The sequence below is a fragment of the Trichosurus vulpecula genome, chromosome 1 (genome assembly GCF_011100635.1).
Source record: "Trichosurus vulpecula isolate mTriVul1 chromosome 1, mTriVul1.pri, whole genome shotgun sequence".
Taxonomy (NCBI): Eukaryota; Metazoa; Chordata; class Mammalia; order Diprotodontia; family Phalangeridae; genus Trichosurus; species Trichosurus vulpecula.
This window is the reverse complement of record NC_050573.1, coordinates 549,795,193-549,821,264: the sequence shown is the minus strand read 5'-3', so window position 1 is coordinate 549,821,264 and position 26,072 is coordinate 549,795,193. Positions and strand designations below refer to the sequence as shown.

Genomic DNA, 26,072 nt, shown 5'->3' with positions numbered 1-26,072 from the left:
AAAAATTTTAAATAAAGTTCTAGCAAAGAGATTAAAAGAATTTGTCACCAGGATGACCAGATGGGATTTATACCAGGAATGCAGAGTTGGTTCAATATTAGGAAAACTTCCAGTGTAATTGACAATATCAATAACAAAACTAAGAGAAATCATAAGATTATCTCAACAGATACAGAAAAGATCTTGACATAATACAACACCCATTCCTATTGAAAACACTAGAAAGCATAGGAACAAATGATGCGATAAGTTGTATCTATGTAAAACCATCAACAAGCATTAAATGTAATGAGAATAGGCTAGGAACATTTCAATAAGATCTAGCATGGAAGGGGCAGAGCCAAGATGGTGCTGTGAAAGGAAGGAATTACTAGAGCTCTCTTGCAAATTCTGTCAGATACATCTAAAAAAGTGAATCTGAGCAGATTTGAGAGAGTTAGAAGCTACTTGAAGATTGAGAGAGGTAGGAGCGCTGGGCACGTGGATTGGCACCAGATCAAACCCACCAGGAACAGCAGATTAATCCAGCCAACACACTGGCCTGGGAGGTTGCTGGGTGAGAGAAACATTGGAGCAGGAACAGGCCTAGGGCGGAAGTTCCTGCTATGGCTGAAATCGACTCGCAGGCCTCTCAGCTCAGGATTGGCGTCTGTCGGAGCTACAGGAGACACCAGCCTAGAACCTGTGGCTGTGGGAGCACCTAGGCTGGAGGGGTCCAAACCACAGTCTAAAGATTTGAAAGTAGCCTTCTTGAACTTCCGGGAGCCATGATGTCTAGGTAAAATGGCTCTCATCCCTCCATCGAATAAACCAAGAGAATACTGCCATGAGAGAAACAGAGGAGCCAGAAGTGGGGCTTCAGTAGTGAGAGAAGTTGGGGAGAGGGCCCTTCCTGTGGTGGTGGAAAGAGACTAGTGCAGGAAGAGAGGTGTCCCAGCAGCCTTCACCTCAGCAGAACAGCGAGGGTAACTGATCCCCAGGTGGTGGAGCTAAGAAACGTCAATGCCAGGACCCCAGAGTTGGCTTTGCACAGCCAGGGGAAGTGGCAGACACAAGCACAGACAATAGCAGAGACCACCCATATTCTAGAGAAGTCCTGAGGAAGAGGAGACTCCCAGCAGCCAGACCACCCCTCTGTCATACCTCCCAAAACCAGAGGCCATAGAACATAAATCCAGTGAGCAGGCCCACAGATTCCAACACAAGAAACTTGGGACAGGACCCCCTGAACCTCAGAAAGAGAGATCCACTTTAGAAGCCAGGAGGAAAAAAAACCATGAAAAAACACTGTAAAAAGCCAAAGACAATTGATTCCTATTATGGAGACAGGGAAGATCAAAATACCAATTCAGAAGAGGACAGCATGGACACTATACCCGCATCTGAAACCTCAAAAGGGAAGGTGAACTGATCTCCAGACCAAAAAGCATTCCTGGAAGAACTTAAGGAGAACTTTAAAAACCAAATTAGGGGGATGAAAGAAAAAAATGGAAAAAAATTCACTGAGGAAAAGAAATCTTTAAAAAGTAAAATCTGCAAAATGGTTAAGGAGAATCAGAATATAAATGGAGAAAATATCTCATTTTTTTATTTTTAGGTAACAACACTCAGTTCTACATAATTTTGAGTTCCAGATTTTCTTCCCTCCCTCCCCCCCTCCCTACCCAAGATGGCGTGGAATCCCATATAGCTTCCACGTATAACTTCGCATTGAATTAATTTACACAGTAGTCAAGGTATGGAGAAGAACTGTGATCAATGAAATGAAACATTCAAGAGAAGAAACAGGACCAAAAAAAACCCAACCAAAAAACAAAAACAAAAGAGAGAAAAAGAAAAGAAAGGCGGGGGGTGGGGGGAAGGCTAGCATGAAGTGTGCCTCAATCTGCATTCATACTTCATAGTTCTTTCTCTGGGTGTAGATAGCATTCTCCAACGTGAGTCCTTTGGAGTTGTCTTTGTACCTTGTGTTGCTGAGAAGAGTGAAGTCTGCCAGGGTTTGTCCTCACAGAGTCCATATATCTGTGGTTGTGTATAATGTTCTCCTGGCTCTGCTCCGCTCACTCAGCATTATATCGTGTAGGTTTTTCCAGGTTATTATGAAGTCCATATTATCCCCATTTCTTATGGCACAATAGTATTCCATTACCTTCATATACCACAGCTTGTTCAGCCATTCCCCAATTGATGGGCATCCCTTTGATTTCCAATTCTTAGCTACCACAAAAAGAGCCGCTATAAATATTTTTGTACATATGGGTCCCTTTCGCGCTTGTGTGATTTCTTTGGGATACAACCCTAGAAGTGGTATTGCTGGGTCAAAGGGTATGAACATTTCTATAGCCCTTTGGGCATACTTCCAAACTGCTCTCCAAAATGGCTGGATCAGTTCACAACTCCACCAGGAATGTAACAATGTTCCAATTTTCCCACATCCTTTCCAGCATTTATCATTTCCTGTTTTGTTATTTTACCCAATCTGACAGGAAAGATGTGGTATCTAAGAGTTGTTTTGATTTGCATTTCTCTAATCAGTAGTGATTTAGAGCATTTTTTCATATGCCTATAGATATCTTTAATTTCTTCCTCTGAAAACTGCCTGTTCATATCCTTTGACATTTTTCAATTGGGGAATGACTTGTACTCCTATATATTTGGCTCAGTTCCTTGTATATTTTAGAAATGAGACCTTTATCAGAGACACTAGTTGTAAAGATTTTTATCCCAATTTTCTGCTTCCCTCCTAATTTTTGGTGCATTGGCTTTTTTTGTACAAAAACATTTCAATTTAACATAATCAAAATTATCCAGTTTGCATTTTGTAATGCTCTCTATCTCTTCTTGTGTCATGAATTCTTTTCCATAAATCTGATAAGTAAACTATTCCTTGCTCTCCCAAATTACTTATAGTATCAGCCTTTACTCCTAAATCATGAACGGATTTTGACTTTATTTTGGTATATGGTGTAAGATATTGGTCTGTGCCCAGTTTCTGCCCTACCATTTTCCAATTTTCCCAACAGTTTTTGTGAAATAGTGAATTATTAGCCCAGAAGCTGGCCTCTTTGGGTTTATCAAAGAGTAGATTGCTATAGTCATTGACTACTGTGTCTTGTGTACCTAGCCTATTCCACTGATCCACCACTCTGTTTCTTAGCCAGTACCAAGCAGTTTTGATAACTGCTGCTTTATAGTACAGTTTACTAACTGGTATGGCTAGGCCACCTTCTCTAGCATTTCTTTTCATCCATTCCCTAGATAATCTAGACCTCTTGTTCTTCCAGATGAATTTTGTTATTATTTTGTCCAGCTCTGTAAAATAATTTTTTGGTCATTCAATTGGTATGGCACTGAATATATAGATTAATTTAGGTAGAATTGTCATTTTTATTATATTAGCTCAGCCTAACCATGAGCAACTGATATTTTTCCATTTATTTAGATCTGACTTTATTCGCATGTTAAGTGTTTCATAATTATGTTCGTACAGGCCCTGGGTTTGTCTTGCCAGATAGACTTCCAAATATTTTATAGTGTCTACAGTAACTTTGAATGGAATTTCTCTCTCTATCTCTTGCTGTTGGCCTTTGTTAGTAATGTATAGGAATGCTGAGGATTGATGTGGGTTTATTTTATATCTTGCAACTTTGCTAAAGTTGTTTATTATTTCAAGTAGTTTTTTACTTGATTCTCTAGGATTCTCTAAGTAAATCATCATATCATCTGCAAAAAGTGATAATTTAGCTTCTTTTTTGCCTATTCTAATTCCTTCAATTTCTTTTTCTTCTCTTATTGTTACAGCTAATGTTTCTAGTACCAAATTGAATAGTAGGGGTGATAATGGACATCCTTGTTTCACCCCTGATCTTATTGGGAATGCATCTAGCTTATTCCCATTAGAAATAATGCTTGTTGATGGTTTTAGGTAGATGATATTTATAATTTTAAGGAAGACTCCATTTATTCCTATGTTTTCTAGTGTTTTAATAGGAATGGGTGTTTTATTTTGTCAAAGGCTTTTTCGGCGTCTATTGAGGTGATCATATGGTTTCTGCTAGTTTTGTTGTTGATGTGTTCAATCATGCTGATAGTTTTCCTAATATTGAACCAGCCTTGCATTCCTGGAATAAATCCTACCTGGTCATAGTGTATTATTCTCGTGATAATTTGCTGCAATCTTTTTGCTAATATTTCATTTAAAATTTTTGCATCAATATTCATTAGGGAAATTGGTCTATAATTTTCTTTCTGTGTTTTGACTCTACCTGGTTTGGGTATTAGTACCATATTTATGTCGTAAAAAGAATTTGGTAGGACTCCTTCTTCACTTATTTTCCCAAATAATCTACAAAGTATAGGAATTAGTTGTTCTTTAAATGTTTGATAGAATTCATATGTAAAACCATCTGGCCCTGGAAATTTTTTCCTAGGGAGTTCATTGATGGCTTGCTCAATTTCTTTTTCTGAGATGGGATTATTTGGAAATTTTACTTCCTTTTCTGTTAACCTGGGCAATTTATTTTTTTGTAGGTATTCATCCATATCTCTAAGGTTGTCAAATTTGTGGGCATACAATTGAGCAAAATAATTCCTAATTATTGTTTTGATTTCCTCTTCATTAGAGGTGAACTCACCCTTTTCATTTTTGATACTGGTAATTTGATTTTCTTCTTTCTTTTTTTAATCAAGTTGACGTAAGGTTTATCAATTTTATTGGTTTTTTCATAAAACCAGCTCTTTATTTTATTTATTTATTCAATACTTTTCTTGGCTTCAGTTTTATTAATCTCTCCTTTGATTTTCATTATTTGTAATTTGGTATTTAATTGGGGATTCTCAATTTGCTCTTTTTCTAGCTTTTTCAGCTGTATGCCCAGATCATTGATCTCCTTTTTCCCTATTTTATTCATGTAAGCATTTAGGAATATAAAACTTCCCCTAAGAACTACTTTTGCTGCATCCCATCAGTTTTGGTATGTTGTTTCATTATTGTCATTCTTTTGAATGAAGTTATTAATTGTTTCTCTGATTTGTTCTTTGGCCCACTCATTCTTTAGAATTAGATTATTTAGTTTCCAATTAGTTTTTACCTTATTTTTCCATGGTTCTTTGTTACAAATAATTCTTATTGCATCATGATCTGAAAAGTATGCTTTGACTACTTCTGCCTTTCTGCACTGGATTGTGAAGTTTTTATGCCCTAGGACATGGTCAATTTTTGAGTATGTGCCATGTGCCGCTGAGAAGAAAGTATATTCCTTTTTATCCCCATTCAGTTTTCTCCAGAGGTCTATCATATGTGCCTTTTCTAAAATTCTGTTTACCTCCTTAACTTCTTTCTTATTTATTTTGAGGTTAGATTTATCAAGTTCAGAAGGGGGGAGTTTGAGGTCTCCCAATATTATAGTTTTGCTATCTATTTCTTCCTGTAACTCCCTTAACCTCTCCTCTAAGAATTTATATGCAATAGAATTTGGTGCATATATGTTAAACAATGATATTGCTTCATTGTTTGTGGTGCCTTTTAGCAGGATATAATGTCCTTCCTTATCTCTTTTAATTAGATCTATCTTTACTTTTGCTTTGTCTGAGATTAGGATTGCTACACCTGCTTTTTTTTACTTTAGCTGAGGTGCAATATATTTTACTCCAGCCTTTTACCATTACCCTGTGTGTATCCCCCTTTTTCAAATGTGTTTCTTGTAAACAGCGTATTGTAGGATTATGGTTTTTAATCCATTCTGCTACATGCTTCCATTTTATGGGAGAGTTCATCCCATTCACGTTCACAGTTATGATTTCTATCTGTGTCTTTTTCTCCATCCTATTTCCCCCTGTTTATGCTTTTATTTCTCCCTTTCCCCTTCCGCTCCTCAACAAAGTTTTGCTTTTGACCGCTGCCTTCCTCAGTTTACCCTCCCTCTTTATTCCCCTCCCTTCACTTACCGTTTCCCACTTGCTACTTCTCCCCTCCCTTCTGACCACCCCCCTCCCTTTTTCCCTCCTTCCACTACTACTTCCTGTAGGACAATTTAGATTTCTATACTTATCAGGGTATGTTATTCTCTTCTTGAACCAGATCAGATGACAGTAAAGCTCAAATACTGCTCTTCTCCCTGTCTTCTTTCCCTCTACTATAATATGTTTTTGTGCCTCTTCATTTGGTGTAATTTACCCTTTTCTACTACCTCCTTACCTCTTCTCTCATAGTCCTCCCTTTACATTTCTTACTTATGTTTTTTATCCTTATATCAGTTATTTCATACAGGCATTCACAATCTATGTGTATCCCTTTCAATTGTCATAATAGCTGTGCTATTCTCAAGACTGACATATATGTATATATATAAAACATACATAAGATTATATAATCCTATATAAAGATGCAAATAATTTGCCCTTATTGATTAATAAGGTTTGTGGGGGTTTTTCCCCCGTTTACCTTTTTATGTCTCTCTTGAGTTTTTTATTTGGAGATCACATTTTCTGTTGAGTTCTGGCCTTTTCATCAGGAAGGTCTGGAATTCCCTTATTTCGTTGAATGTCCATCTCCTTGCCTGAAAAGTTATGCTTAGGTTTGCTCTGTAGCTGATCCTTGGTTGTAGTCCTAGCTCCTTTGACCTTCGGGATATCATATTCCAATTTCTGCTGTCTTTTAATGTGGAAACTGAGAGATCCTGCATGATCCTGATTGTAGTTCCACGATATTTGAATTGTTTCTTTTTGGCTGCTTGAAGTATTTTCTCCTTGACTTTGTAGTTCTGAAATTTGGCTATAATATTTCTTGGTGTTTTCAGTTTGGGATCTCTTTCAGGGGGTGATCGGTGAATTCTTTCAATAACTATTTTTTCCTGTGGTTCTAGGACCTCTGGGCAGTTGTCTTTGATAATTTCTTCGAAGATACTGTCAAGGCTCTTTTTTTTCATCGTGGATTTCTGGTAGACCAATAACTCTTAAATTGTCTCTCCTGGATCTATTTTCTAGGTCAGTTGTTTCCCCAATGAGATATTTCACATTTTTTCCTATTTTTCATTCTTTACATTTTGTTTTACTACTTCTTGGTGCCTCATAGATTCATTAACTTCCACTTGCTCAACTCCAATTTTTAATGAGTTAGTGTTTTCATTTTGCTTTTGAGTCTCCTTTTCCAATTGGTTGATTTTACCTCTCAGGGTGTCATTTTCTCCATTTAGATTCTGAATTTCCATGGCCATTTCGCCAATCTTATTCTTTAGGAACTTGATTTCATGAGGGGATTTTTTTTCCATTTTTTCTTTTACCTCCCTAATTTGGTTTTTAATATTCTCCTTTAGCTCTTTCAGCAATGATTTTTGGGCTGGAGAACAGTTCACATTACCTTTTGAGGTATCAGATGTTTCATTGCTGTCCTCTTCCATATTGGTATTTTGATCCTGCCTGTCTCCATAAAAAGAATTGATGGTCCTCGGTTTCTTTGTGTTCTTCTTCATGTTGGTTAGCCGTCTCCTGGCTTTACAATAAATTTCAGCTTTGGGCGCTCAGGGCTCTCCGTCCCAGCTTTCTTATTCTGGGGATTGTGAGTTCAGTTGTTGGCTTTGTGAATTATAGCCTTCAGTTTCCTGAGGTGTGGGGGAAGGGGTCTGGCTGCTCGAAATCTCCTCTTCCCCTGGGGTCGCTCTCCAGCACTGTTGCTCTTCAGCAATGGTCTCAGATGTTTGTTGTTTGAGCTGATGTCTGGCACTTCCCCTAGGGGAGCAAGATTACATCTGGGCTCCTGGTGTTGACCCCTGCCGTCTCTGCCCCTCTGGAAGTAATGAACTTCTACTATTTGGCCCCTGAAGCCCCACTTCTGTCTCTCTGTTCCAGCGTTCTTTTTTTTCTGAGGAATTCTCTGGGTGAGGGGGGGAGGGATCAGAGCTGTTTACCTGGCCATTATGTCTCCCGGAAGTTCAAGAAGCGGCGTTTCACACCTTTGGGCCGCAAGCCTCAGGAGTTGATGTTTCATGGCCAGTGGCGTTGCGCTGCCTCTCGTCGCTTCCACAGACTGCCGTCCTGTGTGGGGAGGCCTGGTGATCTCCGCTGGTTTCCGGTGCCCAGCTTTCTCCCAGCCTGTCTCCCACGTTGGTTTCCCGGCCGGCCGCTTCTACTTTGGTCTGGAGCAGCTGCCGAGCGCTCTCCAAGTCTACAGATTCATTCCTTCAGCCTTTCAGACTCTCCCGGCTTGCAAATTTGCCCCACTCAGACTGCTCGTGGTTTCTAACTCTCTCAAATCTGCGCAAATTCACTTTTTTATAGGAATCTGACAGACCTTGTGAGAGAGCTCCAGTAAGACGCTGTTTTCATGCGGCCATCTAGAGAAAGTATCTCATTGTAAAGTAAAATCAACCAAATGGAAAAGGAGATGGAAAAGCTAAAGGAAGAAAGCAATATATTAAAAATTATAATTGGGCAAGTAGACGATAATGACTCTATGAGACATCAAGAATCAGTCAAACAAAATCTAAAGAATGAAAAAATAGAAGAAGACATGAAATATCTGATTGGAAAAACAACTGACCTGGAAAATAGATCCAGGAGAGACAATCTAAGAATTATTGGCCTACCTGAAAGCCATGATGAATAAAAGAGCCTGGACAGTATGTTCCATGAAATCTTTAAGGAAAACTTCCCAGAGGACCTGGAACCAGATGGTAAAACGGTCATTGAAAGAATCCACCAATTACCTCCGAAAGAGATCCCAAATTGAAAACGCCAAGAAATATTATAGCCAAATTCCAGAACTGCCATGTCAAGGAGAAAATACTGCAAGCAGCTCAGAAAAAAACAATTGAAATATCATGCAACTACAGTCAGGATCACGCAGGATCTTTCAGCTTCTACCTTTAATGACAGGAGAAACTGGAATATGATATTCCAAAAGGCAAAGGAGCTTGTACTGCAACGAAGAATCAACTACCTAGCAAAACTGAGCATACTTTTCCAGGCAAGGAGATGGACATTCAATGAAATAAGGAAATTTCAGACCTTCCTGATGAAAAGGCCAGAGCTCAATGGAAAATTTGATCTCCAAATACAAAACTCAGGAGAGACATAAACAGGTAAGCAAGGGAATAAAAAAACTTTGTTATTCAATAAGGTCAAATTGTTTACATCCTTTTATAGGATTATTTTGTTTTATGTATGTTATATATATGTATATATATATACCTATATATACATATATATATACATATATATATGTCAATCTTGAAAATACTATCGTTATTATGACAACTGAAAGGGATATTCATAGACTGTGGGTGTCAGTATAAAATAACTGATACAATAATAAAAAATATAATTAAGAGATATAAAGGGATGATTCTGGGCAAAGAGGTAAGGAGGTAGTAGGAAAGGTTAAATTACATCACATGAAGAGGCACAAAAACATAGTAGAAGGAAAGAAGGGAGAGAGAAGAGCAGTATTTGAGCTTTACTACCATCGGATTTGGTTCAAGAAGGGAATGTCATATCCAGATAAATACAGAAATCAAACTTGCCCTACAGGCAGTAGGAGGGGAAAGGGGAAGGAAAAGGGAGGGCATGTTCAGAAGGGAAGGAAGAAGTAGCAAGGGAAAAAGATAAGGGAGGGGAATCGAGGGAGGGTAAACTGAGGAAGGTGGCGGTCAAAAGCAAAACTCTGTTGAGGAGTGGAAGGGGAAAGGGAGAAATAAAAGCATAAATGCGGGCAGGGCAAAATAGGATGGAGAAAAAGACACAGGTGGTAATCATAACTGAATGTGAATGGGATGAACTATCCCATAAAACGGAAGTGAATAGCAGAATGGAATAAAAACCATAATCCTACAATATGCTGATTACAAGAAACACATTTGAAATGGGGATACACACAGGGTAAAGGTAAAAGGCTGCAGTAGAATATATTGTGCTTCAGCTAAAGTAAACAAGCAGGGGTAGCAATCCTAATCTCAGACAAAACAAAAACAAAGATTTAATGAAAAGAGATAGGGAAGGACACTATATCCTGCTAAAAGGCACCATAAACAATGAAGCAATGTCATTATTTAACATATATGCACCAAGTAGCATGCAAATTCTTAGAGGAGAGGTTAAGGGAGTTACAGGAAGAAATAGACAGCAAAACTATAAAAATGGGAGACCTCAACCTCCCCCTCCCTGAAATTGATAAATCTAACCTCAAAATAAACAAGAAAGAAGTTAAAGAGGTGAACAGAATTTTAGAAAAGGCAGATATGCTAGACCTCTGGAGAAAACTGAATGGGGATAAAAGGGAATATAGTTTTTCTCAGTGGTTCATGGCACATACTCAAAAATTGACCATATTCTAGGGCATAAAAACCTCACAATCCAGTGCAGAAAGGCAGAAGTAATCAAAGCATCCTTTTCAGATCATGATACAATAGAAATTATTTGTAATAAAAAACCGTGGAAAAATAAGCTAAGAATTAATTGGAAACTAAATATTCTAATTCTAAAGAATGAGTGGGCCAAAGAACAAACCATAGAAACAATAACTTCATTCAAGAGAATTAAATAATGGGACAACATACCAAAACTTATGGGATGCAGCAAAAACAGTTCTTAGGGGAAGTTTTTTTTTCTTTTCATCTGCTTTACTAAGGAAAGTAACGTTAGCAGCTTAACAATCTTATTTCAACCCAACATACAAATAACATTCACTTAGTTCAGGGGAAGAAGCCAGCACTCTGAACCTCAGAGAAAACACAAACAATTACAAACATACATCATAAACAGACCAAATACAATTCATCAACATATGGGTGAGCCAAGGCTCTTAGAGCAGCTGCCCAGAGTCCTGCACCAACACTCCTCCAGGAGTGAGAGCCTTGCTAAATAGCTCTGTTCTCTCTTTTTATACACTCGTTAACTGTCATCAAATGTCATCTAAGCGATGAGAACTTAGGTTCCTACTATTGGCTCTGGTCTTAGCAACTCCCCTTAGGACCCTGAGGGCTTCACACCCACATAGGCTTAGCACCTAGTAGATAGGGATTTGGACCTGGGGCTTTGCACCTAGTAAGGCTCAATCAGAGACACTTAATTAATTTATCATTCTTTTTTTAAAATTTATTTATTTATTTTTAGTTTACCACACACGGTTCTACATAATTTTGAGTTCCAGATTTTCTCTCCTCCCTCCCCCCTCCCTCCCCAAGATGGCATGGAGTCTCATATAACTATCATGTATAACTTCACATTGAATTAATTTATGCACTAATCAAGTTGGGGAGAAGAATTATGACTAATGGAATGAATCATGAGAAAGAAGAAACAGAACCAAAAAAACAAAAACAACCCAAAAACAAAAACAAAAGAGAGGCAAAAAAAAGGCAAGCATGTAGTGCACCTCGATCTGTATTCAAACTTCACAGTTCTTTCTCTGGATGAAGATAGCATTCTCCATCGTGAGTCCCCTGGAGTTGTCCTTGCCCCTTAGGTTGCTGAGAAGAGCGCAGTATGTCAGGGTTGGTCCTCATGGAATCCATATATCTGTGGCTGTGCACAAAGTTCTCCTGGCTCTGCTCCGCTCCCTCAGCGTTATGTCGTGTAGGTATTTCCAGGTTGTTACGAAGTCTGCATCATCCCTGTTTCTTATGGCACAATAGTATTCCATCACCTTCATATACCACAGCTTGTTCAGCCAATCCCCAATTGATGTGCATCCTTTTGATTTCCAATTCTTGGCTACCACAAAGAGAGCTGCTATAAATATTCTTGTACATATGGGTCCTTTTCCCGCTTGCGTGATTTCTTTGGGATACAACCCTAGAAGTGGTATTGCTGGGTCAAAGGGTATGAACATTTCTATAGCCCTTTGGGCATAGTTCCAAACCGCCCTCCAAAATGGCTGGATCAGCTCACAACTCCACCAGCAATGCAACAATGTTCCAATTTCTTAGGGGAAGTTTTATATCTCTAAATGCTTACATAAATAAAATAAAGAAAAAGGAGATCAATGATTTCTGCATGCAACTGAAAAAGCTAGAAAAAGAACAAACTGAAAATCCCCAATTAAATACCATATTAGAAATGCTGAAAATCAAAGGGGAGACTAATAAAACTGAAATCAAGAAAACTATTAAATTAATAAATAAAACCAAGAGCTGGTTTTATGAAAAAAAATAATAAAATTGATATACGTTTGGTCAATTTGATAAAAAAAGAAGAAAACTAAATTACCAGTATCAAAAATGAAAAAGGTGAATTGACCTCCAATGAAGAAGAAATTAAAACAATAATTAGGAATTATTTTGCCCAATTGTATGTCCATAAATTTGACAAACTTAAGGAAATGGATGGATATTTGAAAAAATGTGAATTGCCCGGGTTAACAGAAGAGGAAGTAAAATACCTAAATAACCCCATCTCAGAAAAAGAAATTGAGCAAGCCATCAATGAACTCCCTAGGAAAAAATCTCCAGGGCCAGATGGTTTTATGTATGAATTCTATCAAACATTTAAAGAACAATTAATTCCTATATTTTATGGACTACGTGGGAAAATAGTTGAAGGAGTCCTACCAAATTCTTTTTATGACACAAATATGGTACTAATACCCAAACCAGGAAGAGTCAAAACACAGAAAGAAAATTATAGATCAATTTTCCTATTGAATATTGATGCAAAAAATTTAAATAAAATATTAGCAAAAAGATTGCAGCAACTTATGATGATAATAATACACTACAGGATTTATTCCAGGAATGCAAGGCTGGTTCAATATTAGGAAAACTATCAGCATGATTGAACACATTAACAACAAAACTAGAAGAAACCATATGATCATCTCAATAGGTGCAGAAAAAGCCTTTGACAAAATACAACACTCATTCCTATTAAAAACACTAGAAAGCAGAATAAATGGAGCTTTCCTTAAAATTATAAATAGCATCTACCTAAAACCATCAACAAGCATTATTTGTAATGGGAATAAGCTAGATGCATTCCCAATAAGATCAGGGGTGAAACAAGGATGTCCATTATCACCCCTGTTATTCAATTTGCTACTAGAAATGTTAGCTGTAGCAAGAGAAGAAAAAGAAATTGAAGGAATTAGAATAGGCAAAGAAGAAACTAAATTATCACTTTTTGCAGATATGATGATTTAATTAGAGAATCCTCGAGAATCATGTAAAAATGTATTCGAAATAATAAACAACTTTAGCACAGTTGCAAGATATAAAATAAACTCACATATATCCTCTACATTCCTATACCTTACTAACAAAGCCCAACAGCAAGAGATAGAAAGAGAAATTCCATTTAAAGTTACTGTAGACACTATAAAATATTTGGGAGTCTACCTGCCAAAACAAACCCAGGGCCTATATGAACATAATTATGAAACACTTTTTACACAAATAAAGTCAGATCTAAATAAGTGGAAAAACATCAGTTGCTCATGGTTATGCTGAGCTCATATAATAAAAACGACAATTTTACCTAAATTAATTTATCCATACCATTGAAGTACGTACCATACCAATCGAAGTATCAAAAATTATTTTACAGAGCTGGATAAAATAATAATGAAATTCATCTGGAAGAACAACAGGTCTAGAGTATCTAGGGAATTGATGAAAAGAAATGCTAGAGAAGGTGGCCTAGCCATACCAGTTAGTAAACTGTACTATAAAGCAGCAGTTATCAAAACTACTTGGTACTGGCTAAGAAACAGAGTGGTGGATCAGTGGAATAGGCTAGGTACACAAGACACAGTAGTCAATGACTATAGCAATCTACTCTTTGATAAACCCAAAGAGGCCAGCTTCTGGGCTAAGAATTCAGAATTCCAAAAAAAACTGGGAAAATTGGAAGATGGTATGGGAGAAACTAGCCATAGACCAATATCTTACATCATATACCAAAAAAAAGTCAAAATGGGTTCATGACTTAGGAATAATGGCTGATATTATAAGCAATTTGGGAGATCAAGTAATAGTTTACCTATCAGATTTATGGGAAAGGAAAGAATTTATGACACAACGAGATAGAGAGCATTACAGAATGCAAAATGGATAATTTTGATTATGTTAAATTAAAAAGTTTTTGTATAAAAAAGTCAATGCAACAAAGATTAGGAGGGAAGCAGAAAATTGGGAGAAAATCTTTACAACTAGTGTCTCTGATAAAGGCCTCATCTCTAAAAAATAGAGGGAATTGAGCCAAATTTATAGGAATACAAGTCATTCCACAATTGAGAAATGGTCAAAGGATATGAACAGGCAGTTCTCAGAGGAAGAAGTTAAATATATCCATGGGCACATGAAAAAAATGCTCTAAATCACCACTGATTGGAGAAATGCAAATCAAAACAACTCTTGGTTTCCACATCTCTCCTGTCAGATTGTTTAAAATGACAAAACAGGGAAATGATAAATGCTGGAGAGGATGTGGGAAAATTGGAACACTAGTACATTGGTGGTGGAGTTGTGAACTCCTCCAGCCATTTTGGGGAGCAATTTGGAACTATGTCCAAAGCTCTATAAAAATGTTCATACCCTTTGACCCAGAAATACCACTCCTAGGGTTGTATCCCAAAGAGATCACACAAGTGGGAAAAGGACCCATATGTACAAAAATATTTATAGCAGCTCTTTTTATAGTAGCAAAGAATTGGAAATCAAGGAGATGCCCATCAACTGGGGAATGGCTGAACAAGTTAAGGTATATGAATGTAATGGAATACTATTGTGCTGTAAGAAATGGGGAAGATATGGACTTCATAGTAACCTGGAAAAACCTACACAATATAAAGCTGAGTAAATGAAGCAGAATTAGGAGAACATTGTACACAGTCACAGACATATGGATTCTGTGATGACCAACCTTGATAGACTTGGCTCTTCTCAGCAATACAAGATTCAAAGACTACTTCAAAGGACTCATGATGGAGAGAGCTATCCACATCCAGAGAAAAACTGTGGAATCTGAATGCAGATTGAGGCAAAATATTTTCTCTCTGTTTTTTCCTTTTGTTTTTTTTCTCTTTTGTTTTTGTTTCTTCTATTTCATGATTCATTCAACTGGTCATAATTCTTCTTTACAATTTGACTATTGTGTAAATAAGTTTAATGCAAAGTTATATGTAGAAGATATATTGGATTCCATATCATCTGGGGGAGGGGGAGGAAGAAAATCTGGAACTCAAAATCATGTGGAACTGAGTGTTGTAAACTAAAAATAAAAAATTTTTTAATAATCAAGCATGAAACAAGAATGCACATTATCACCACTATTATTCAATATTGTACTAGAAATGTCAGCTATAGCAATTAGAGAAGAAGAAAATTGAAGGAATTGGAAGAGGCAATGAGGAAACAAACCTATCATTCTTTGCAGATGATATGGTGGTATACTTAGAGAATGAAATGATTCAACTAAAAATATAGTTGAAATAACTGACAACTTAACAAAGTTGTAGGATATAAAATAAACCCACGTAAATCATCAGCATTTCTATATATATTACCAACAAAGCCCAGCAGCAAGAGATAGGGAAATTCCAATGAAAATTGCTGTAGATGGTGTAAAATTATTGGAAGTCTACCTGCCAGGACAAACCCAGGAACTATATGAACACAATACAAAATACTTTTCACTCAAAGTCAGATCTAAGCAATGTGAATATATGTGTGTGTATGTGTATGTGTGTATACACATATAATAAAAATGACAATTCTACCTAAATTAAATTACTCAATGCCATGACACAAACTACCAAAATTATTTTATAGAGCTGGTAAAAATAAAAAAAAATTAATCTCGAAGAATAAAAGGTCAAGAATATCAAGGGAATTGATGAAGAAAATAGAAAAGATGACCTAGCTGTATCAGATCTCAAACTATATTACAAAGCAGCAACCATCAAAAGTATCTGGTACTGGCTAATAAATAGAGTGCTGGATCAGTGAAATGGATTAAGTATACAAGACAGATTAGTTGATGACCGTAGTAATCCAGTGTTTAATAAACCCCAAAACTCCAACTTCTGGGATAAGAACTCACCGTTTGACAAAAATTGCTGGGAAAACTGCAAAAAAGTATGGCAGAAGCTTGGTATAGACCAGCATTTTATACTTTATGCCAAGATAAGGCCAAAATGGATACATGGTTTAGACAGAAAGGGTGATACCATAAGCAACTTAGGAAAGCAAGGAATAGCTTACCTGTCGGACACATGGAGAAGGGAAGAATTTATCACCAAAGATATAGTATAGTGAGTATTATAAGATGTAAAATGGATAATTTTGATCAGAAATAATTTTTATAGCCAATGTTTCTGATAAAAGTTTCATTTCTCATATACATAGAGAACTCAAGTTTACAAGAATACAAACTATTCCTCTAATTGATCAATGGACAAAGAATATGAACAGGCATTTTTCATATGAAGAAATCACAGCTATCTATAGTCACATAATAATGCTCTAAATCACTGATAAGAGAAATGCACATTAAAAAGAACTCTGAGGTACTCCCTCACATCTATCAGATTGTCTAATATGACAGAAAGAAAAATGAAAAATGATAGAGAGGATATAGAAAAATTGGGACATGATGCACTGTTGGTGGTGTTTTGAACTGATGCAGCCATTCTGGAGAATACATTGGAACTATGCCCAAAAGGCAACCAAACCGTGCATACCCTTTGATCCAGCAATACCTCTACTAAGCCTGTATCCCAAAGAGATCACAATAAAGGGAAAAAGACTTACATGTACAAAAATATTTATAGCAGCTCTTTTTGTGATGGCAAAGAATCGGCAATTGAGGGGAATGGCTGAACAAGTTATAGTATATGGATGTAATGGAATACTATTGTGCTAAAAGAAATGGTGAGCAGCAGGATTTCAGGAAAACCTCACATGACCTGATGCAAAATGAAGTGAGCAGAACGAGGAGAGCTTTGTACATAGTAATAGCAGCATTGTGTGATGATCAGCTATGATTGACTTGCCTCTTCTTAGCAATACAATGATCCAAGATAATTCTTAAAGACTCATGATGGAAAATGCTACCCAAATCCAGAGAAAGAACTGATATAGTCTTAATGCAGGTCAAAGCATACTATTTTCACTCTATTTTTTGTTTTTTTTTCCTTTTGTTCAGTTTCTTCTTTTACAACATGACTAACATTGAGATATGTGTTACATTATTGCACATATGTAAACTTCATCAAATTGCTTACCATCTTAAGGAGGGGGGAAGGGATGGAGGAAGGGAGAAAATATGGAACTCCAAGTTGCATAAAAATGAATGTGTAAAGTTATTTTGACATGTAATTGGAAAAAAAGGAAATACTATTAAAATAATTTCTTCCCTAGTTTACATATATTTACAGGTATAGTTTTCTGATTGTTCATTATAGGTTAACTACTCTCTACGTTTCAGTAAGATGCCAAGAAATCTTTGGCACTTTTGGAAGAGTACTGTGGTTCAGGATGAGATAGGAGGTTGGCACACAGATCTTCTCTTTCCAATTTTTCCTGATTCAGGACCCAGAAATCCTGAGTCTGATGATGGAGGAGGACCTGGTAAGAAGAAACTTAAATATTATTTTGTTTACTAGCTCAATTGTTTACCTACATTTTGTGTGCTTCGGTTTTTTTCAACGTTTGGTGAAATCTTTATGTTCATCATTGTGGGTTAAAAGATTTAATTTTGTGTTTTTAATTTACATTGGTTATGGTTCAAAAGGGTCTAGCCCCCTTAAAAATCTGGGCTTCTGAGTATATGGAAGGAAGCTAAATGGAAATATTATCTCTACTGAACAATTAGAGGTAGATCAAAACCAGAGATGGTAGAGTTGGTTAAATAAAATTTATTTGGGCATGACTATTCCAGGAAAGTATTTGGTTAGGGTTTTTCTTTTCTTTTGTTTTTGTAATTTTTTTCTGATTAAGACTTTTAAAGTTTGAGACTTTTCATCTCCTTAATAACTTGAGTAGCACCATAATATTAATATAGCACTTAAAATTTTGGCTTGGATTTAAGTAATCTTTTGGAGGCAGTATAGGGTAATGGAAAGAGCAGTAGGTTTAGTGTCAGGAATATTGGTGTTAGGGAGCCACTCACATATGCAAGATAATTTCACTTATCTTCTGAGTTCTAGGAACTTTTGTGCTCCTCTGGACCCTTGTTTGTCCCTTGCAGAAACTATAAGGAGTTCAGAAACTTGCAGATTCATTTAAGTGCTAACAAATAAGTGCTGATTAATAATCTTGTAACTGTTCTGAAATGCTGGTTTTGCCATGGGGGATTTGGAACACAGAACAAAGGTCTTTCATATACATACTGAATCCCTATGAACTTGCTGAAGCTGCAATAGCATCCTGAACTCACACTGATTTTCTTAGTTTTAATGCATACTGTTGTATATACTGCTGGGGCTCCCAACCTCCTGAAACTCATACTTCCACACTATTTTATCCAGTGTCCCTTTAAAATGAACTGCTGTGTACTCAGTGCTGATTTATTTATTTTAGCTGCAAACACCAAGTCTTTGTCATCCATACTCCAGGGCCTAGATTCCACCAACAGTGACTCAACACCAGACTCAGGAAATACATTGACAGTCTCAAAGAAACTCTGGACATAATTAGCAATTCTGGGAAATTATCAGCTTCCATGACCTCAGATACAAAACTTTACTTCTGTCCTCAGAATGATGTGTGGAATCCAATGATAGCCTTGCCACTAACTTGCTGTGTGAACTGGGGCAAATTACTTAACCTCCACAAGTCATAATTTTCACCTGTGATTGATTTCCAAAGTTCTTCCAGTATATAACTTCTTGCAGTATTGACCTATCACTACTTGAGTAGTGTCTCCACTGCTGCTCCCAGCCACTTAAGAATCACTGGAGAAAGTAATAAAATCAGATTGATTTCACCCCCTACAAAAATCATAAAAGCAGGTACAGTTTTTAAAATTAAAAAATCTTTATTTGGATTAGTGAATTGTTTTGAGCCAAATTGATTTTAGATGAGTCGATTTGATGCTTTACTCATGTGGTATCATAGAGAATTGCAGGTATTATCTTGGTCATAAGCAGGCTAGTATAACTTTAAAAATATATTTGCCCAAAGGTGAGACTCCTTTAAGAAATTAATCTACCCCAAACCCCAAACATAAGCCTTATTGCAGAATTTTATTTTTGTATAGCCTAAAGCAAGGACTTATATTAACTCAGAAAAAAAAATAGACAAATGTAAGGAGAGCTTAAGGAAGCTAAGACAAAGGAAAATATGTCTCCTTACTTTAAATGAAATCAAAATCAGTTTCTGAAATGAAGTTACACATATCAAGGGAAGGAAGATACAGGTCCCTCTCTCTCTGACTCACCATAAGTTTCAAGAGGAGCTTGTAGTAATTAAAGGCAGTAACTGAATATCACATGCAATATAGTTGGCTTTCCTTTTCTTCAGTTCCTGGGTCCAGATCATTCTAGGGTCTGCCCAAAGTATGTATGTATATATATATATATGTATGTGTATATATATATATATATATATATATATATATATATATATATATATATATATTTATATGGATGGACCAACTTTGCAGATTGTTGGTTCTATTGTATATTTGTTGCAACAATTCAGCTAGCGGCTACTGTGGCTGTGGTTGGTTTTAACCAACAACAGCCAGCACACAGAAACGCAGGTTCTTTGATCTGCTTTACTAAGGAAAGTAATGTTAAGGGGTTAACAATCTTATTTCAATCCAACATACAAATATTAGCAACTTAGTTCAGGAGGAAAAGCCAGCAACCTGAACTTCAGAGCAAATACAAGCAAATTACAAACATACACAAAATAAACAGACCAAATCGCAATTCATAGTTATCAGGAAATGATCAACATCTGGGTTTGCAGGCAAGGGTGGGGTGGGGGTGTGGGGGCACTCTTTTATCCATTACATAGATCAATGGGAGTCTAAGGGTAACAGGAATCAACAGAACTGTACAAAAATGTAACAGGGATCACACAAAATAAGGACATAAAACAATATCTTAGCGTGGGGCTTGAGCACAAGCACCCCATTTCCCCCTCAAACAAATGGGGCCCAAAATCCCTTGGGGTAAGGGATGAAGGTCTCTTCTTGTATAGCTACTTCCTGCTGAAATTGGACATAGATCTGTCCCTGCCCCAAGAGGTCCCAATCAAGGGGTCATTTTATTAGCAGGTATCTGGAGCTTGGTCCCTGTCCGGTCTGGGAGTGACACAGCACAATTGTGGACAGGGGGTGACATCGGGCTTAAATGATCAGGCATCTATAGGTGGAGGGCATCAAACCTGCAGAAAACAAATCCAGAAAACAAGGTGAACAGACACCCCCCCACACCCCAAATAAAGAGACAGTAACCAGAAGCAGGGTAGATATAGGGTCAGCTGTACTTCTGGAGTCCATGAACCCACTACGATAGCCTCATTCACGGTAGAATATATGACTTACGGGTACAATTTCGTAATGATCTTCTCCCAAATAAACAATAGTTACAGTATTATCCTTCTCACGTGCTATAATTTCCCCAGCCTTTGGAACATCATCCAGCTTCCATTTTACCCATACGTTAGCTCCCAATTTTATTCTACTGACAATTCTTCTGATAATTATTTCAGAAGGAGGGTCAGTTTTCACAAGGGGTATTGTTTCACAAGGAATAATAATCACTTGAACTATTCTATCATTTTTACAATACTGTATAGGTTCTTCACCTAAATTTTGGAATGTCACAATAATTTCTCCTTGACAATTAGAATCTATTACTCCAGCCAATACATGTATTCCTCGAGCTGTTTATCCTGATTTAGGTAATATCTGTCCAAAAGGATTCTTAGATATTCTCATACATATTCCAGTAGAGATTTTTCTTATTTCTTTTCTATCCAACCAAAAGTCCTCTAAGCAATGTAAATCACCTCCTGCTGAACCAGGCGTTCCTGGATATGGTGCTGAGACATCTTGCCTCATAGTCCAATACTCAATATTTGGGATCTTTTGTGTTTGTTGTTTTCTAATTTGCATATTTGGGGGCATCATTCTAACTCGAGATATACTTCCTCCCAATGGTCTAATATTCAAATTACATAAAGCAGTGAACAAATCATCCTTCCAATGTTAATACGAATTATTAGAACTTAACTTTCTTAACTGTTCTTTCAATAATCCATTCATTCTCCGTATTAACCCAGATGCTTGTGGATAATATGGAACATGATATATCCATTTTATAGTGTTTAATATACAATATATTTTCATTTTATTACCTTTGAAATGTGACCCACTGTCACTCTGAATCTGCATTGGGGTACCATAATACAGACATCATATCTAGAGTTTTACCGGTGTTTTCACATTCTTATAAAAGACAAGCCACTGGTACACTTGAATAGGTATCAACATAAGTACATCTAAATTTGCATCCTTTATCTTGGGGGTAGGGGTCCAATATAATCTATCTGCCAAATTTGGGCTGGAACTTTTCCCCTTGCTATCTCTCCAGTTACTACCAGAGGAATAGTTCTTTCCTTTTCCAATTGACATACATAACATTCCTCTGCTACTTGTTTTGACAGTAAATGAGAGATACTAATACCTCAATCTTGTGCCCACCAGTGAGTGGCCTGGACCCCTAAGTGGCCGGCCGTTTGATGGACCCACTTTGCTAGTACCAGATCGTCAGATCAGGGACAATATGTTGAATAGCAATCTTTGCTAGCTGATCAGCATGTGCATTGTACTCATGTTCTGGTGTGGTGAGGGCCACATGAGCATCTACATGAAAAACTGACAAATCAGTAACCAAATACATGTCCCATATATCTTCCCAGAAGAAGCTGAAGGAGCACCAGAGGCTAGAGAAACTGAGGATTAAGAGTAGTAGAAACTGAGAACCTGGGACCTATGAGTGATCTTCTTACAGGAGTGCCCTAGCATTGGGGGGAAGCACAAATATGGTTTTCCTTGCTGCCATAATATTTTTCTGTAACCTCCTGGTTACTATTGTGAGGTGGGCTTATTGGTTCTGGAAGGTTTTTGCCGCAATATCAAATTGGGGGCATTGGTCCTTGGGTCTGGTACTTTGGAGCTTGAATAAATGCTTTAATTCCTTTTCCTTCTACCTAGAGAATTTCTTATATCCTGCAATTCCAAATCATTCAGGCATGCTCATGGTCTTCTTTGAGGTCATGAATTTTGCCTTAATGATATAAGTGATACTGCTTATAATCTGCCACCATCCTTATCTACAAATTTTGCAGTTGATTTTACTTTTCTTGTGTGATTAATGAAATGCTACTTTATTTAAAAAATCTCAGTGAATTCATAGCACCTTTAGGTCATGATATTTTCTTAAAGGATACTAATAGTATAATTAATATAATGAAGGGTTTTTTTCTTTACAATAAAAAGAAGTACTACTTCTTGAAAAAGTTGGCAAGCACTAGTATAAACAAAGTTGGAGGCAAACTCATTAACTAAAGGACAGGTCATAACACTGCTGAGATCTTCAATGGAGGCCTGCAATTCCTCAGCTGATATCCCAGGATCTAGGAGGTTTACCTAAGTCCTTCCAAAATCTCAAACACATGATGAAATTTAGGAAATTGCCCAGGGTATGATGGCCATTTCCTTTTCAAGGTAGCCTGGATTTGGGGCACCCCAGGTCTCTGCAGAAGACTTGAGTGACCTTGACTCTAAAATCCCTTCCTAAAGACAGTGAGATGTAATGGAGAGTGTCTTGGACTTGGGAGCCAGGAGATCTGGATTTAATTCAGAACTAATGCTAACCTTGGGACCCTGGGAAAATCACTCAACCTCGTTTCCTCATTCAGAAAATGGAGTTACGAATGACTGGAGAGTTGTGCGCTATTTTGTAAACCCTAGAGCATAACAACAATGTGTGGATTGTTTCTGCTCACCCAGGGCCATACATAAAGCAATCCCAATCCTACAGCTGATCAGCTATTTTTCAGCTCAGCTTTAGGAAAACCAATGACAGAGGGGAAAAAAGAGAAGAGGAAGGAGGGACAAAAAGGGTGCAAAGGAGAGGAAGGGGGAAAGAGGGAGAGAGAGGGAGAGAGAAGGAGGAAGGGAGGGAGAGGGAGAGATAGAGAGGAAGAGAGAGGAGGGGGAAGGAGGTAGATGTAGGGGTGGGAAGACCCAAGAGACCAATTTGTTAATCTCGGCAATGTGATTCTTTAATTCCGAGGCTTCTACAGGGGTCTTTAAGAACTCAAATGAAAGCACCAATTACTTTCCATTTTCTAAACATTCACTTTGTCCCTTCAAGGTTTCTCCTTCCAGTCCCTTCACTTTTATGTACCTTGATCACATTTTTGACAGCAATAATTTCTCTTCTTCTTGGAAGCTGCCATTGGTGGGCTCCTGTAAGAACCTGGATGAGAATTTCAGCTTTTTTCCTGTTGTTCTCATTTGCTTCCAGTCCTGACCTTGTTAAATCCCAACTTTGTTCTCCGGATATAGCTGGAGGGTCATGGTTAGCAGGACTCCCTGGTAAGGCCACTTCCATAGCTGTCACTACAAAAGGTTCACAGCAACCCACCTGCGACCAGGCTGAGTTCTTTGGTGGCTCTGTGGGTGACTTACATGCACTGGAGGTGAGGTCTGTTAGATGCTAGCTTATGAAGAGCTGACTCCACATGTGAAAACACAGTGGCTCTGCCTTCTCTCCTGGCCTTATGCAGGTCATTTCCTGAACAAAAGTGTAAGACTGAACTCATTCTTACATCCATCCACATTATCAGAGGTGATCACTGAAAGATCTGAGCTCTTCCAGATGTGGGCCAGGAAAAAAGGAAACTGGGCTTGAAGCAAGGAATTTAAAAAGAGAACTAGTGTTTCTTTTGGAGGCAATGGCAAGATTCTGTCAGTCCAACATAAGTTCCTTCTTGGTTGAGGCAATGGTAGGAAGTAAAGTGTAAATTCTAAAGTGGGAACAATGCTTGAACAGGTAGTTGTGGGGAAAGTGCTTTGAGAGAGGGGAAAAAAGCACCATAGGAGTGTGAGCTCTATCTATGGTCAGTATGATGCAGGAGCCAGCAGAGGCTTTCAGAAAGTAAAAAGAGAAAGAATCTAATGGTTGCTTCTTGAAATAAATTACCAATTAAACTCTCAGAAATATTATAGCCAAAATAGAAATATAATACTTTCAGGTCAAAGAAAAAGTATGGCAAGTATCTAGAAAGAGTTCAAGTACAAAGGAGCCACAGCCAAGATTACACAAGATTTTGGGGATACTGTTAAAAGGGAGAGGAAAGCTTAGAGTGCAGTGTTCCCAAAAGTAAAAAAAAAAGGCTCACAACCAAGATCCCATCACTATAATCCTACAAGGGGAAAAAGTGGACCTATAAATCTGGTTCCAGTGGCAGGATGTGGATCAGAATGACTAGAGATGTCCTAGAATGGAGTGGAAGAATTTGGTCTTTTTAAGCTAAGGTCTTTCCCAGGTCTCAGTTTGTCTGAGGCAATGAGTGATTGAGGCTAGGTAAGAATATCAGGCAAAGAATGACCTCTTTTACCTAGTCAAGAAAAAAAAATCAGAGAGGAGAAGACCCTTAGGGTTTCTGGCCAAAACAGAAAAGGTGGCTGTTTTTATTTACTCTCAGACATAGGAGCCTAAACAATGACCACGAGGCTTGGGCTGAAACCTATTGTTGGCCAATCAATGAGGCCCAGAGTGATTGAGGTTTAAGACACAGTCCTTAAAAAATAAATCTAGTGATAAACTGCAAGGTATCTTGCAAGATTTCAGCGATCAAAATTTACATTCCTTTGAACAGTGCACCCGAAGGCAAGGATATGATTCCCTATGTGGACAGAGGGAGAGGAAGGAGGGAAAGGAGGGAAAGCAAGGAAGAAAGGAAGGAAAGAAGAAAGGGAAAGAGGGAGGGAGGGAGGAAGGAAGGAAGGAAGGAACAAAGGAAGGAAGGAAAGAAGGAAGGAAGGAAGGAAGGAGATGCATTGCCCAACTGGAGCTGGCCAGTTGGGTCTCCAGTGGGACAGCTACTATTAGTCTCAGATTTTTGTTTGTCCTTTGTCCTCAAAGAGGACCATGACCTCAAGAAGGTGATGGTCTAGAACACCTAGAATGTCCAAGAGAAGGTTTAAAAAAACCAAACATAAATTGATGCTCACTGAGCTCACTCAGCATTCCTCCCTCACCTCCAGCAGTGAGGCTGTACTAACAGATCCAAGAGCACAATAGAAGCTTATAATAAAGCTCATGCCCCTCCCTTTTTCCAGTGCCATGGAGACCCAGGTTCCAATCTGTGGAACTTTACCCTGGCCTCAACAGATAGCAAGGTCACCATAGCCCCTCAGAATCAAAAGTCTTTCTGGGTCCACAAACCTGTGGCACCAGCATTGCAAAGCTCTAAACTGCCAATGCCAAGGTAGACAACCCTATAATATCAGCAGAGCCAGAGATGGGCCATTGACCCTGTATTATGAGAAGAACTGGTGCTATGGTAGACAACCCCGTGACACCAGACCTGCAAAGCTCCAAACTCCCAGTGCTAGGCCAAATAATTAAGAAAGTACAGACAGTTTGTTTTTTTTGTAAATTTGCATCATGCAAACTTGACTTTACATAAAAAATTCTGATAGAAATCCACAATCCTAAAGAAAATGATGAAGATTCCTTATGCAAAGCAGATGCTGTATGATTTAGCCTGCATGAATGGTAGTATGAAGCTGAGAAGCATTTCTATGTTAGTTCACATGTGTCTTAAGATAATGAATGACACTGTGCCTCTCCCTGTGTTTAATAGAGATCCTTGTATATTTTCACCACGGCTGGCAACAGATATGCTCTCGAGGGAAAATGTGAACCATCTCATAAATGCAATCAATAGACTTGGAAATGAAAATAAAAATAATTAGAAAATACGAAGGACAAAATTTATCATCAGTAGCATGAGAACTTAGTCTTGTGGTATCAACTCTGAACACCTTAGTGAAGGATGTTGCCCAGATAAAGCAGTATGCAAAAAGCAGTGCTTATGTGAAATTGACTTATG

General features: G+C 37.7%; 1 protein-coding gene across 1 annotated transcript in view; it reads left to right on the top strand.

Annotated features, from left to right (window-relative positions):
- The first annotated feature begins 17,419 nt into the window (after positions 1 to 17,419).
- The window catches only part of LOC118841655 (ATP-binding cassette sub-family A member 3-like), a 253,568-nt gene continuing 244,915 nt past the window's right edge, over positions 17,420 to 26,072 (top strand). The window contains exon 1 of the mRNA XM_036749234.1: positions 17,420 to 17,558. Within this exon, the coding sequence (XP_036605129.1) occupies positions 17,420 to 17,558 (139 nt within the window). The remainder of the gene's footprint in view (positions 17,559 to 26,072) is intronic.